Source organism: Dipodomys spectabilis, unplaced genomic scaffold (genome assembly GCF_019054845.1).
Source record: "Dipodomys spectabilis isolate Male_0828 unplaced genomic scaffold, ASM1905484v1 ptg000145l, whole genome shotgun sequence".
NCBI classification, from domain to species: domain Eukaryota; kingdom Metazoa; phylum Chordata; class Mammalia; order Rodentia; family Heteromyidae; genus Dipodomys; species Dipodomys spectabilis.
This window is the reverse complement of record NW_024870822.1, coordinates 16,650,887-16,667,110: the sequence shown is the minus strand read 5'-3', so window position 1 is coordinate 16,667,110 and position 16,224 is coordinate 16,650,887. Positions and strand designations below refer to the sequence as shown.

Sequence of the window (16,224 nt, the reverse complement as noted above, 5' to 3'; positions counted from 1 at the left end):
CAACCAGCCAATATCTGATCTATTTTAAGGACAATACCTCCTGTAAATTGGTGCCCTCTTACACTAACTGCTATTGATATCAGAAATATGTTTCATTTACATTTTTGGAAGCCAATTTGGTAATATATAAGAAAACTTAAAAAAAATGTACAAACCCTTGATCCAATAATTTCAGAACATACTAGGCAAGCTCTCTACCACTGAGCTACATTCTTACCCAGGAAATTATTAAAGATACTAAGATATATACCTTTATACATAATGATATTCATCATTAATAATAGGGAGATTTAGAGAGATAATTTGTAATATATTCATGCTAGATCATGAGGGAACCATGACAAACTATGTACTTTGAAAACATTTTAGCCAGCACTGGTGGCTCACACCTGTAATCCTAGCTACTCAGGAAGCTGAGATCTGAGGATCACAGTTCAAAGCCAGCTCAGGCAGGAAACTCCATGAGACTCTTATCTCCAATAAACCACTCAGGAAACCAGAAGTGGTGCTGTGGCTGAAGAGGTAGAGTGCTCACCTTGGGCTTAAGAACTGAGGGATAGCGTCCAGGCCCAGAGATCAAGCCCCACAACCGACCAAAAAAAAAAGAAAAGAAAAGAAAGCAAAACATTTTAACAAGAGAAATGCTCAACATAATATGAGGAATTGTAAAATAAGTAAGATACAATTATATACATAAATGAAAAAATTTTAAACTTCTTTGGCAAGAAGTATAACTCAGTGGGTAGAAGGGTTCAATCCCCTGAACTGCAAAACAAAAATCCAAGAAGCTGGGTATAGTAGCTTTTGAATGTAATCCCAGCTACTTGAGAGGGACAGATCAAGAGGAACATGGTTTCAAGGCCAGTCTGGAAAAGAAGCTGTCAAGATCCCCCAACAAAAGAATCTAGTTTTTAATTCCCTAATATCTTGTTACTAGCTTTTCATGTACTTTCTCAAGTGGCAAACAGCTATAAAAAGACTCAGAGGAAACAACAGCTGGCTCCCAGACCAGGAAACAGCAGCTTCACACAGGCTGTTGTCAGGGGTCCGGACTTGAAGTACCTTAGAGAGCTCAATTTCAAATTCAAATATCTTATGAAAGATCATACAGCATTATATTTATCTGTACTATAAGAATCAAAGACAAATTCTCAGAAGAATAAAACTTTTTAAAGAAACTCCAAGTTGGTCTTACATGGTTCCAGTTTTGGAGGTAGGGCAAGTATATTCTGCCTTGAGCATCCACATGTTTTCCAACTGAGATTCCCATATTTGCAGTTGGCTTCAAGAAACAAATGGGGGGAGCAAAAGGGTGAGAATCCAAAATCCAGAAACGAATTGGTATGTTATATGTATTACCTATTTGAGACAAAATAAACACATTTTCAAACAATAATGAAGCATGCACATTCTATTTATGTCACACCTACATGCCACTTCAAGGTATGAACTGCTAATTCAAAATAAAATGAAAAAGGGCTGGTTATATAGCTCAATGGTAGAGTACCTGATTAGCATGTGTGAGTTACTGAGTTCAATCCCCAATAGTGAGAAGGGAGAGAGAGAAGGAGGGAGGAAGGATAGTCAAGTTTATATGAAAAGGATTAATGTAAATCAAAGCTGATTTCTCCACTTCATCTGTCCACTTTCAGTATAACATAAAGAAGACAATAACCAGTTCATCAAATTTAATCCAATAAATATTTATAGGATCTACTATACCAAGAATTTGGGATATAACTCCATTGTCTTTGCCCATACCAAGCAGAGGTACTGTATCATCCTTGAAAAGTAGTGGACATATCTATTTTTTAATTTATATTATATTGAAATTATTTATTTACCAGCTTGCCTTCTTGCCTGCCTGCCTGCTTGCTTTTTTTCCTTCCCTCTCCCACTCCCTCCTTCCTTTCCTTCCCTTTTTTTTTTTTTGTGCCAGTCCTCAATCACAGGGCCCTGTCCCTGGGCTTTGGCTCAAGGCTAGCACTCTTACCACTCAAGCCCTGACTTCTGGCTATCTGGTGGTTAATTGAAGATAGAAGTCTTATAGACTGGGGGCTGGGAAGGTGGCTCAGTGGTAGAGTGCTTGCCTTGCATGCCTGAGGCCCTGGGTTCGATTCCTCAGCACCACATAAAGAAAAAAGCTGGAAGTGGCACTGTGGCTCAAGTGGTAGAGCACTAGCCTTGAGCTGAAGAGCTGAGGGACAGCGCCCAGGCCCAGAGTTCAGGCCCCACGACTGGACCCAAAAAAATGAAGTCTTATAGACTTTCTTGCCTTTAGGCTGGCTTTAAACCATAATCCTCAGATCTCAGACTCCTGAGTAGTTAGGATTACAGGTTTGAGACACTGACATCACTCAGCCTGCTTTCTTATTGTACCATAATTTGGCTCATTTCTTTTTGTTGTTGGTTGTGGGGCATGAACTCAGCCCTTGTCCCTGAGCCTCTTTGTGCTCAAGGCTAGCATTCTATTATTTTGAGCCTCAGCACCACTTCTGGTTTTTGAGTGGTTAATTGAAGATAAGAATCTCTTGAGGACTTTTCTGCCTGGGTTTGCTTCAAACTGCAATCTTTAGATATCAGCTTCCTGAGTAGCTAGGATTACAGGAATGAGCCACAGGTGTCAGATAATTTGGCTAATTTCTATAACCCCAGTAACAAGTTTAGTACCTAAGATGTCAATTACTTCACAGGTTTCTCAGTAGTCCTAGCACTTGGTAGGCAGTACTACAAGATCAAGGCTGGGCTGGACTAGTGAGGAAATTTGAGGCCAGCCTGTGTTATATACTGAGATCCTGTTTAAAATTTTTTTTTATTTATTTATTTAGTCAGGTATGGTGGTTCCAACCTATAATCCTACTGCTCAGAAGACAGAGGCAGGGGCTGGGAAGGTGGCTCAGTGGTAGAGCGCTTGCCTTGCATGCTCAAGGCCCTGGGTTCGATTCCTCAGCACCACATAAGCAAAAAGAAAAAAGCCGGAAGTGGCGCTGTGGCTCAAGTGGTAGAGTGCTAGCCTTGAGCTGAAGAGCTGAGGGACAGCGTCCAGGCCCAGAGTTCAGGCCCCACGACTGGACCCCCCAAAAAAAAGACAGAGGCAGGAGGATCATAACTTCAAGGCCAGTCTGAGCTACATGAAATCCTGTCTCAAAATCAACAAAAAGGCCAGGCACTGGTGGCTGACTCCTATAACACTAGCTACTCAGGAGGCTGAGATCTGTGGATCATGGTTTGAAGCTAGACCAGTGTGTGAAATGATTGTTTCTAATTAACTACCAAAAAGCCAGAAGTAGAGCAGTAGCTCAAGTAGTAGAGCTCTAGACTTGAACAAAAAATGCAGCTCAGGGACAGCATTCAGGTCCTGGTTCAAACCCCAGAACTGGCACCAAAAAAAAAAAAAGAAAGAAAGAAAAGAGAAGAGAAGAAAAAAGGGAAAAGATAATTTCTTAAATAATAATTAACAAATAAATGAAAACTATGAACCAACTAACCAAATAGGGTCTGATACTTACCCAGAAGTACATGGAACACATAGACACAGAGAATTTAAAGATATCAGACACAGATAAATATTAACATTTTAAAGATGAAAATAATCTTAACAGTCACCTTATCCCTGTAATTCTGAAACTTTAGTGTACGTTAGAAACTGAAAAACATTCAAATTCCTAGGACTTATCTTCAGACACTGAGTTTCTGTAGATATGGGTTAAAACCCCCCAAATCTGCATGTTAAACAACCTTACACAAATCCATATTATATACTCTAGGAAATTAGATACATATGGTCCATGCATCAGTTGAAAACACTTAGGAAACACTACCTTTTGGAAATATTCTAGTAGTATTCACAGAAAAAGAAGCAAGCTCTGCAAATGATAAACACATGGTAAAGAAATGACTGCATCTGGGAGAACAACTCAGTGATAAGAGGATTACCTACATATGTGAGACCTTGGGTACAATCCCAATCCTGCAGTAGATTTAACTACTAAAGGATAGCACAAGGTAAGAATTTGAGCACAGGCTGTTGCAGTTTTAATCATGTAGGTCATGCCTACCCAAGAGCAAAAATGTCTACTCTGGTTACTAGAAAGCCTAAAGCTGATCTATTGTATCTCTTAATATTTATTCCTATCTCCTAGTATTATTGAATACTGTATATTCATGTACTTAATAATGTAATTAATTATTCCATGTACTTAAGAACATGCTGCTTAAGACAAGAATGTCTAGTCCCATACATTATTAGCTATATGACTTCTGGCAAGTTATGTAACTTCTCTGTTCCTCAAGTTCTCTCTATACAAAATGAGGATTATAATAGTTCCTACGTCACAGAATTCTTGCCATGAAATCAGTTCATATAAAATAAATCAGTTCATATAAGGCATTTGCCATAGCACATGGTATGGTAAATAATAATGTGGGCTAATCTACAGATAAAATGCATAAAAATGAAAAACAGCTGAATCCTGGGCATAAAAAAAAAGTAAAGTGAACAGAGTCAGGAGCTAAGAACAAGCTCTATACTAATCTGAAGCCTCTCACTTCCCAATAAGACTATAGTAGCTAACCATGTGTTTAACCTGGATGAGAACACTCTGGGTAATATCTCAAAGACATCAAGCAAAACTCGAAAGTCATCCTTGGATTAACAAAAAATAAATTATCTCCCAAGTTTAAGAAAAGGAATAATGTTTTCTTTCTTCAATACAGTTGTGTGTGCCTGCATGTGAATGTGCATGTACACACACACACACACACACACACCACTCCTGGGGCTGAACTCAGAACCTGGACACTGTCACTGTTACTGGGCTTTTTTGCTCAAGGTTATCACTCTACCACTTCAGTCACAGCTATTCTGGAGGTAGAGATTGGGAGGTTTCAGTTTGAGGCTAGTCTGAGCAAAACTGCAAAATGTTAGCAAGATGCAACAAAGAAGTCAGGAATGGTGGTGACTTATAATCCAGTGTTCCTATAATCCCAGCTACAAAGGAGATGACTTAAGAAAGTTGTAGTCTAAAAATGGCCCAGGCAAAAATTGGGAAATTCTATCTAAAAAAATGATTAATAAAGCAACAAGGGATGAAAACATGGCTTAAGTGGTAGAGAGTTCAAGCCCCAGTAGCCCTCCAAGAAAACCAAATAGTTTCTCTCACCTTGTCCCAGATGAGAGATGTAGCCAGAACTTACAAATGTCTGGGCACAGTAAGTCTTTTGATCAAGAGTACCAATGAAAGTTATAAGAGCCTGGAATCAGTAGCTCACACCTATAATCCTAGCTACCCAGGAAGCTGAGATCTGAAGCCAGGCTGGGTAGAAAGGTCAATGAGACTCATCTCCAATCAACACCCCCAAACCGGAAGTGAAGCTGTGGCTCACAGTGGTAGAGTACAAGCCTTAAGCAAAAGAACTCAGGGACAGCACCCAAGCATGACCAAAAAAAAAAGTTACAAGAAACAGGAAACCATGTCACAAGACTCTTTAATTAGTAATATCCACCTTCCATGCAATGCTTCTGCTTAGGTGATAATGTCAAAACTTTCAAACAGAAAAATGACTTGAATAGTACTGGTACCAAGCATAAAGAACATGTTTATCTCCAGGAAAGTTGACGTTCAATTCTCTTAAACCACTTTAACTAATATACAGAGCCCAAGGGAGTTAGGCACCAGTGTCTCCTGCCTGTGATTCTTAGAAGGCTAAGGGCCTGAGGATCATGGTTTGAGGCTTGCCCAGGCAGAAAAGTTCATGAGACCCTATCTCAAAAAGAAAGAGCAGAGAAACAGGGCTGAAAGTATGACTGACATGCAGACTGCAAGCCTATCAAGCTCTAAACTGAGTTCAAACCCCAGACTGGCTTCTGCAAAAATAAAAAGGCTCTGAGGAAGAGCCTTAAGTACACCAAGCTCTTGGCATGCACTTTTCCCTCTATTGCTTGCTTATTCTACATTGTTAACTAATATAGTCTTTGCTCCCTCTTACTTTGTGAATTGCTTTGAAATTCTTTCCAACAAATGGAATTCAAGGATCAGTCCAATTGGGAGGGGCATAGAATAAGGAGTTAAGAATCTGATGAAGAACCTTCTCCACCTTTTGTTCTCATGATAATATGAACTGTACTTTTTACCTCCAATCTGTTTTAGAAAGAGGCCAGATATAAACAATAATAGTTCTTTTTTACCATAATATTTTTCTCACTTTTGATATCCTTCCACTGAAAACTTCTTTTCCATCTTGCTTCCTTCCATACTGAGCTTACAGCATAATGATGCTTAGCATGTTTGCACATTAAAAACACTTAAAGAACTCAAGAGGTTTTGGCCATATCCCCAATGCTTCTGATTCAATAAGTAACATTTTCCCCTTCCCCCACTTTTTATCATTGAGCTACAATGTCAGCCCCGAAAACACTCCCCACCCATCCCCCACCCCTGAGGGTTCTGGGCCTTGAACTCTGGGCCTGAGCACTATCCCACTTTGTGCTCAACTCTAGCACTCTACCACTTGAGCCACAGCGCCACTTCCAGCTTTTTCTGATTAGTTTATTGGAGATAAGAGCCTCACAGATTTTCCTGCCTGGGTTGTCTTTGAACAGTGATCCTCAGATTAGCCTCCTGAGTACCTAGGATTATAGGTATGAGCCACTGGTGCCTGGTTCCAGTGAAAGGTTAAAGTTTGAGGCAGTGACCACTTGTTGCTTGTTTCTGTCTAGCAAAGCAACACGTGGTGGTAATCCAAACACCTTGTTGATTGTGTGCCTTTATAAGACCTGCAAATCCTTAGCTGAGGGCTCTCCTCCTAGGCTCTGCTGTGTCGGAGTGTAGGACGAGGCCCGAGCTGCAGCCCATTTAAATAAAACAGCTGTAGAGTCTGACTCTCGGTGGTCTTCTTGCAGGGGTCCTGCGACCTTGGCATAACACCAGAAATAATTTTTAAAGAGTTTCCTATGTAATACTAATGTGCAACCAGCACTTGAAAAATCAACATATAGAAATGTCTCTAATACCTAGGAGTCCCTGATTTGACCTCTGTCAGAACCAGACTCATTTTGCTTTTATTAACTTAAAGACTGGAAGTAGAGCTATGGCTCATATGGTAGAGCACTAACCTGGAACAAAAAGAGCTCAGGGACAATGCCAAGGCCTACAGTTCAAGCCTTAGGACTGGTATACATATACATACACACACACACATGCGCACACACACACACACACACACACACACACACACACACACACACCCCCTCTACTACAAATCTGGACACACACACACACACACACACACACACACACACACACACACACACACACACACACACACACACACACACACACACACACACACACACACACACACACACACACACACACACACACACACACACACACCTCTACTACAAATCTGGACACTGTGGTACATGCCTCTACTCCTAATAACACCAGAGGACTGAGTCAGAAGAATCATTTGAGTTCGTGATATTGAGCAACATAAAAGACTTTGCCTCAAAATAATAATTTTTTAAAATGTTGGTTAAAGAAATAAAAGAACCCACATCTTCCACAAATGTTTCTTTAGCAGCATTTACATACTTTAATAGCCCATCCTGGCAAGGTACTGATGACCCAGATTCCCATAAATGGTAACATTTTACTACTGATTTTTTCTAGGTCTTTCCTGTCAACAAATGTCCTGCCTCAAACCCTGCCTGATTAGATTTTAGTAATTCATTACCAAAGGATCAGAACTACTGGTAAAGCCTTCAGATTTAAATTCATTCTATAATAAGATTATAATTTTAGTCAGATGAATGATTAATAAAGTTTAGGTGGGTATAATTTTATTATGATGGCAATATCTTTAAAGAATGAGCATAAGAAGAAAAAAATACCATCATGACCTTAACACAATTTTAACTTATTTACAATATGTCTTTGAGAGCTGTAATCCTACCTACTCAGGAGGCTGAGATCTAAGAATCATGGTTAGGATAGGAAATGATCTTATAATGACTCAAGCCTATAATCCTAGGACTTGGGAGGTGGAGACTGGGGATCCCCTTTCTAGGACATCTGGCCGAAAAAAAGTTTGCAAGACTTCATCTCAAATAGTGGCAGGTAAGCCGGGCACTGGTGGCTCACGCCTGTAATCCTAGCTACTCAGGAGGCTGAGATCTTAGGATCGCGGTTCAAAGCCAGCCTGGGCAGGAGAGACTGTGAGACTCCTATCTCCAATAAAACCACCAGAAAACCGGAAGTGGCGCTGTAGCTCAAGTGGTAGAGTACTCGCCTTGAGCTGAAGAGCTGAGGGACAGCGCTCAGGCCCAGAGTTCAAGCCCAAGACCGACCAAAAAAAAAATAGTGGCAGGTGTATCAGGGAAACACAATGGCTGGCTGCAGTGGCACATACCGGCATAAGTAAGAGGATAATAGCCCAGGCAAGCCTGTTCATAAAGTGAGATTCTTCCTTGAAAATAAGCAATGCAAAAAGGGGCTGGAGAGAGGGACAACAAAAGGAGTGACTCAGTCCCTCCAGTAGAAAAGGAATATTGCCACATCATATAGTGAGAGGCAGGGGAGAGAGCAGAATGAAAACAGTTGTAATGGAGGAAAGTATGCGCACTGGTATGGTAAGCATGCTCTCCTTTATATCCTATATCCCAGAACCTATCATAGTAGTAGTGGGCACATAGTGTGTGTGTGTGTAAATACTTTGAGACTGTTATGGCATAAAAAATATGAATTCTTACTAAATAAACTGCTCTTTGAGAACATCCACAATTTTCTCAACATCCACACTTACCTTGATACATCACAGGAATAGTGCCAGTAAAATTCAGTAGGTCTTTCTGAGAACTATCTTTAAAAACTAGAAAGAAAAAAACAATACCAAAATGTCAATCTTAAATAGATTGGATGAGTGGATGAGTGCATGCATGCATGTACATACACATACATACAAACATATATATATATATATATACATATACATATACAAATATATATATATATATATGTACCTCACAATCTCTAAATATCAGGATCAATATAAAGGTCAGCAAGAGGAAATCACTAGAGAGCACTTACTTAGAAAACAAAATAGTGGAAAGTACAGAGAATTTTGACACTGAAGTTCTAAGTCATCTTCTCTTAAAAGGAATGTGACTTGCAATTAATCTATTTCATCTTCAGTTTCATCATTTATAAAATAAAGATAATTGCTTCAGAGTTGTTATAGGAGCAAATGAGACATGAAAGCACTTAATAATAAATAAACATCATACAATAAAGGAAGTTTTGCTTGTTTGCTCATTTTGGTTTTTTTTTTGACAGTTCTGGGGCTTGAACTCAGGGCTTGGATGCTGTCCCTGAGCTTTTTTGCTCAAGGTTGGTTTTCTACCACTTGAGCCACTCCTCTACTTCCAACTCTTTGGTGATTGCTAGAGATAAGAATCTCACAGATTTTCCTGCCCAGGCTGGCTTCCAACTGTGATTCTAAGATCTCATGTAGGATTATAGGTGTAAGCCACTGGTGCCCAGCCAAGGAACATCATTTAGTAACAATTGGTTATATTTATATATAACCAGAAGACAAAATGTTCAAATTTTCTTTAAGCAAACTTCTAGAAAGAACTTTTTTGATTTCTTAACTAATATCTTGGTCATTTTTCAAAGTTTATGTTCTTGAGATTTTAATTTTTCCATCAATAGCTGGGTCATGATGGTGGAGAATCAGGACTGAGTACAATAAACACTACCACTGGTTTCACACAAACTGCCTGGGAATGCAGAAATTTTTTGTGTGTGCTGGTACTGGGCCTTAAACTCAGGACCTTGCACTCTTGCTTGGCTTTTTTGCTCAAGGCTGATCTGCTACCACTTCAGCCACACCTCCACTTAGGTAGGACTTTGATGACCTGGGAGAAAGTAAAGAAAGGACACTAGGCTATGTTATTTTCTCAGGCAGCTATAATTAAACACCATAAGGGTTTTTTTTTTTTTTGGTCCAGTCGTGGGGCCTGAACTCTGGGCCTGGGTGCTGTCCCTCAGCTCTTCAGCTCAAGGCTAGTGCTCTACCACTTGAGCCACAGCACCACTTCCAGCTTTTTTCTTATGTGGTGCTGAGGAATCGAACCCAGGGCCTCATGCATGCAAGACAAGCGCTCTACCTCTGAGCTACCTTCCCAGCCCCTGGTTTTTTTTTTTTTTGGTTGTGGTTACTGTTGTTTTGTTTTGATTTTGTCGGTTGTGGGGCTTGAACTCTGGGCCTAGGCACTGTCCCTGAGCTCTTCAGCTAGTGCTCTACCACTTGAGCCACAGCGCCATTTCTGGCTTTTTCTGCTTATGTGGTGCTGAGGAATTGAACCCAGGGCATGCAAAGCAAGCACTCTACCACTGAGCCACCTTCCCAGCCCTGTGTGTCTTTTTCTTTTTCTTTCTTTTTTTTTTTTGGTCCGGTCGTGGGGCCTGAACTCTGGGCCTGGGTGCTGTCCCTCAGCTCTTCAGCTCAAGGCTAGCGCTCTACCACTTGAGCCACAGCGCCACTTCTGGCTTTTTTCTTTTTGCTTATGTGGTGCTGAGGAATTGAACCCAGTGCCTCAGGCATGCAAGGCAAGCGCTCTACCACTGAGCCATCTTCCCAGCCCCTCTTTTTCTTTTTTTTTAAACAACCACAAAAGTTTATTTTGAAGAGTTCTAGAGGCTAGGAAACCCAAGATGGTAGTGCTGGAAGTTTGGTGTCTGGGGAAGGGCCACTACCTAATTCACAAGCAGCCTGATTCACAAGGCAATGGGACAAGACACTTCTTTCTCAGATTTCTTTTGTAAGGGTATTTACCCTATTTTTGAGGGCTGTACCACAGAGCCTCTCAAAGGCTGCATATCCTAATGCAAAGAGCTGAAGAGCTCAGGGACAGCGCCCAGGCCCAGAGTTCAGGACCAATACAGACGAAAAAAAAAAAGAAAAGAAAAAAGAAAGGAGGCTGACAGACCTGTTGACACTTTGATTTTGGTCCAAACTTCCGAGTCATACAAACTTATGTGCTTCTAAACAACAGAACTGTAAGATAGTATAAATTTAATTAAAAAAAAAATTTTTTTTGCCAGTCCTAGAGCTTGATCAATCTCAGGGCTTGGGCACAGTCCCTAAGCTTCTTTTGCTCAAGGCTAGCACTCTACCACTTGAGCCACAGCACTACTTCTGGCTTTTTCTGTTTATATGATATTGAGGAATGGAACCCAGGGCTTCATACATGCTACGCAAGCACTCTATCACTAAGCTACATCCCAAGTTTGTAACATTTTGCTTCTGTCATGGGGCTTGAACTCTGGGCCTGAGCATTGTCCCTCAGCTCTTCAGCTCAAGACAAACACTCTACCACTTGAGCCACAACACTACTTCTGGTTTTCTGAGTGGTTAAATGGAAATCAGAGTCTCATGGACTTTCCTGCCCAGGCTGGCTTTGAACTGCGATCCTCAGATCTCAGCCTTCTGGGTAGCTAGGATTATAGGCCTGAGCCACTGGCGCCCTGTTAAATTTATATTTTTAAGGCACAAAATTTGAGGTAGTTTATTCCAGTAGTAATTAGCAAAACTAATATTAAAAAAATACTTAAATTTCCCCAGAAACTGGAAGTAGTCACAGGTAGCTAGATAGCAGATATAAGAAAGAAATAATAAATGATCATTTTTCAGGTTTCTAGGGCCAAACAATAATCATTCAAATAATGCAAGAAAGACTACACAATATCATTCTTACCATAGGTGTCCATGGAGTATCTGAAATGTGGGAAAAATGTATTTACATTCTTCAGTTCTTCTACAGTTAGATCCCTAAACTTGTACTGAAAAAATAAAAATAAGGAATAAAAGCTAAGCTATGAACAACAAAAAAATTACAGTAACATCTAAGTGATAATTATTGAATGTTAGGCCCTAAAGCTTTACAAACATGAAGAGTATTTGATTTTTTTTTTTTTTTTGCCGGTCGTGGGGCTTGAACTCTGGGTCTGGGAACTGCCCCTCAGTTCTTCGGCTCAAGGTGAGTGCTTTAACACTTGATCCACAAGGCCCTTCCGGTTTTCTAGTGTCTCACAGACTTTCCTGACCAGGCTAGCTTTGAACCTTGATCCTCAGATCTCAGCCTCCTGAGTAGGTAGAATTACAGGCCTGAGCCACTGGCACCCGGTTTTGGTTGTTTGTTTGTTTTTGTTTTTGGGTTTTGTTTTTTTTTTGCCAGTGCTGGGGCCTGACCTCAGGGCCTGGGCACTTTCCCTCAGCTTCTTTTGCTCAAGGTTAGCACTCAGCCACTTGAGCCACACCACCACTTCCAGCTTCTTCTGTTTATGTGGCACTGGTGAATCGAACCCAGGGTTTCATACATGCTAGGTGGAAGTAGACCTGTGGCTCAAGAGGCAGAGTGCTATCCTTAAGCAAAAAAAGCAAAAAGGATGTGTCCAGGCCTTGAGTTCAAGTCAGTAAAGGCCAGGGAGGAGCATGCACAGCTTTGGTTTGCCTGGAATTCAAGTTCCAGTACACACACACACACACACACACACACACACACACACACACACACGCACGCACACTCACATACACACTACCTATTGGTGAGGTGGAAATTGTGCGGGTGGGGGTGATGGGAAAACCCAGACTAAGAGGCAGGAAGGTAGCTTCCCTTTAGACACTGAAGCTAGTCGGGTGTCAGAAATGTAGATCAGACATCTGGGTCAGCAACTCCAATCTTTAATCTACCAACACGGAGAGGCAATCACGTGGGGTTTGAAGTTCCGCATTCATTCCTAAATCTAATCTGCTCTTTCAGTGATTTAGCACCGATTTGGTCAGGCACCGTGCTGCTGCAAGGGAATACAAAAGCAAGGGCAGTCACTACCTTCAAAAGAGCCCACAGCAGGGGGAAGGTTAGTAAATAGCCACCTCCCCAAAGTGACTTCGGATGATTTTTAAGGCAGTGGAGGGGGGAGGGGGCGCTTCGAGTCTTCCAAGGAGTGTCTCAGAGTCCAGAGAGAGGTGGAGAAGAGGATTTGATCCTAGCTGGACGTCAATGGTTCACGCCTGTAATCCTGACTACGGAACCTGAGATCGCGGTTCGCAGACTGTGGTTCCGGAACAACCCGGGCAGAAAAAGTCCGCAACACTCTGATCTCCACCTGAGAGGTGGAGCACTAGCCTGGAGTCAAATAGCTCTCGCCCAGGCCCGGAGTTCAAGCCCCAGGACAGATAGACTCACAGACTCACAGACACACACACACACACACGTCCATTCCAAGAGCAAAGGGCGTGGGCTCGGAGGCGGCAGGGCCGGGAGGGCGCCGCTAGCGGCGGTGAAGGCCGTGGCGGGGGAAGGCCGTGGCGGCCTTGGGGCTGTGGGCCGCCGCCGGTCCCGGCCCGGCCTCTCCGCAGAGCCGCCCCGCTCGGCCGGCCGCAGGCGGAGGAACGCGAGGAGGCGGCAGCCCATCCTCCCACCCCGAGTCCCCGAGCCCCCAGACAAGCCCAGCCGTCAGATCGCACCTTGCCGAGCAGCCGCCTCACGCCTTCGCAGTCGAACTCCATCACTAGGTAGGTTCTGGAGGCAGATTCCCAGACTCCAGACCTGAGGCCTTCTTCCAGACCAGTATCTGCACGGAAGCCGCGGAGGGCCAAAGGCCGGGAGCGGCCCAAAGCCCCGCCCCTTTCCCGGACTAGAAATTCCAGCCCTATCGCCCGCTGGGGCATCAGCGGGGGCTCCGCCCGGCGTCCGCGCGCATGCGCGCCTCTAGCAAACCACCCCAGAGAGCCATAGGTTTGGGGCTCTGTTCGAAATGCGTTGGCGGCTGAGAGTCCCTCTACCCAGGCTTGCTGGAAGGACACTCGACAGTCCTAAAGGGAAGAATGGGAAGGACCTTTGTAGTAGCAGTAAAGGAGGTAGAAGCAACACGGAAGTTTCTAGAAAGGTGTATTAAATGTAGCATCGTATGGGTAAAAATGGAGGCCATAAGCTTTGGTTGGATTTGGGTAGCAAAACTATAGGGGAAACAAGGTCAAGAGGAACCTTGTTACCTTCGAAGGGAAAGACAGTTGTATAAAGGCTGTGCCCTATAGTGGAGAGGGCTTGTTTCTAAAGAGAGTTGTAACCGGTGGTGGTTGCTTGGGCCTGGTGTGGTGGCTCAAGTGGTGATCTCAACTATGAGAGGCTATAGGTAGGGTCCCAGGCCTCTAGCCCAGGCTAAAACCTGGAGACTCCTATTTGAAAAGTAACCTAAAAAGAAAATTTAAAAAGGTTGGTGGAGTGTCTTAAGTGGTAGAGAGTGCCTAGAGAGCATAGGACCTTGAGTTCAAACCCCAGTGCCACCAACAGTTGAAACAGATAGTAAGATGGTTTTGTGGATAAGGTCATCTGGAGAAAGAAGATGATTAAGAGATAAAGGATAGGGTTAATTTTGTTTTGTCTCAGACTTGTGAAGCTAGCTATTCACCTTACTCTATGTCCATGGCATTAAGAAGGTGCAAGAGCTCTCATGAAGTTGGTCATTCAAGAGGGTGATTGTATGTATAGAAGGAACCAAAGGCAGCAAGGTTGTAACTCAATTGGAAGAAAGTAAAACACTGGAAGGCACATTCATTTATCCCCCAAAACTTGTTGAGCATCCACTATTTTCCTAGGTCTGAGAATATAGCATGGAACAACAACAAAAAAGGCAAAAAAATAACTGTTCTTACCTGTAATTCTTAGAAGAGGGAGGGCAAAACAGTAAACACAGCAAGTGAAATATATAGCCCGTTTGAAGGTTATAGAAATCCAGCTGTGTTCCGTTCTAAGTTACAGTAGCTTTTAGGCCGTGTGTTGCCCTGAGTGACTCCATTTTATAAAATGACACTTTGTTCCATTCTGAATGCAAATGTCTACCTCTTGTTTGGGCAAGTGAACAATCGCCATCTGTCCATCCCAAACCGTGAGACACAAACCAATTAAATAATGTTTATGCAAATATAATAGTGCCACAGATGAATTTACCAAATAAAATTAGGAATACTCAGGTATATCATAACCATAGCAGAAAAGCCAGACTGGTGAGCATAATTAACATAGCAGATAGAGGGATACTTCAATCTTCTCACCTGGATCATGTAAAAGGAAAGGCTTCTAACATTGGAGTGCAGGTGGCACTTTCCAGTGAATGTGCATCAAGGATGGACAAGTCATGAACTTGCCTATGAACTCCCAGCTGTCTATCAGCAGGGCTTCAGCTCAGCATGATTTCCCTACTTAATCCACTTCAGTTGTTATTTTCTACACTCAGTAAATATGGAACTCATTCTGTGCTTTGACACCTCTGTACCACAAATCCATTACTTGAGGTTATGTTAGAAAATTGTATTGGAAGTGGCGCTGTAGCTCAAGTGGTAGAGCGCCCGCCTTGAGCTGAAGAGCTGAGGGACAGTGCCCAGGCCCAGAGTTCAAGTCCCACGACCGACCAAAAAAAAAAAAAAAATGAAAAAGAAAATTGTCTTGAGTTAACCATTTGTTTCTGTAGCAGTAAGGTCTCTCTGAACCCTACATCTGCTTTAGCTCATTCTTTGCCATTTTGTTTTGTTTTGTTTTTGTCGGTCGTGGTGCCTGAACTCTGGGCCTGGGCGCTGTCCCTCAGCTCTTCAGCTCAAGGCTAGTGCTCTACCACTTGAGCCATAGCACCGCTTCCGGCTTTTTTCTGCTTATGCGGTGTTGAGGAATCGAACCCAGGGCCTCATGCATGCAAGGCAAGCAGTGTACCACTGAGCCACCTTCCCAGCCCTCTTTGCCATTTTGTAACCTATACTATATTATGTGAAGTGCAATATGTGATCTTGTAATAAAAGTACCTGTGATTATAAGTCACTTTAGCTACTAGATGAAATCAGTAGTACTTGGAGAATTATCACCAACAAAATTGATGTAGCTTCTTTATTTGTTGTCACTCAACAAATTCTAACATTGTGGAAAGACATAAACATGTTTGTCTATGTTTCTGACAGCTTATGATATGAAGAATATATATTTTTTTTTTTGGTCCGGTCATGGGGCCTGAACTCTCGGCCTGGGTGCTGTCCCGTAGCTCTTCAGCTCAAGGCTAGCGCTCTACCACTTGAGCCACAGTGCCACTTCCGGTTTTTTTCTTTTTTGCTTATGTAGTACTGAGGAATTGAACCCAGGGCCTCATGCACGCGCTCTACCACTGAGCCACC

General features: G+C 42.5%; 1 protein-coding gene across 8 annotated transcripts in view; it reads right to left on the bottom strand.

Moving 5' to 3' along the window:
• The window catches only part of Uevld (UEV and lactate/malate dehyrogenase domains), a 38,626-nt gene extending 24,961 nt beyond the window's left edge, over positions 1-13,665 (bottom strand). For 3 of the 8 annotated variants that reach the window (XM_042691613.1, XM_042691617.1, XM_042691621.1), the window contains exons 1-4: positions 13,534-13,665; positions 11,762-11,846; positions 8,806-8,871; positions 1,196-1,359 (exon numbers count right to left, since the gene is read on the bottom strand). In XM_042691613.1, the coding sequence (XP_042547547.1) occupies positions 1,196-1,359; positions 8,806-8,871; positions 11,762-11,846; positions 13,534-13,575 (357 nt within the window). In that variant the 5' untranslated portion in view covers positions 13,576-13,665. Of the gene's footprint in view, positions 1-535; positions 550-1,195; positions 1,360-8,805; positions 8,872-11,761; positions 11,847-13,533 lie in introns of those variants that run through there. The other 5 variants (XM_042691614.1, XM_042691616.1, XM_042691615.1 and 2 more) reach the window with 5 other exon arrangements.
• Positions 13,666-16,224: the final 2,559 nt, after the last annotated feature.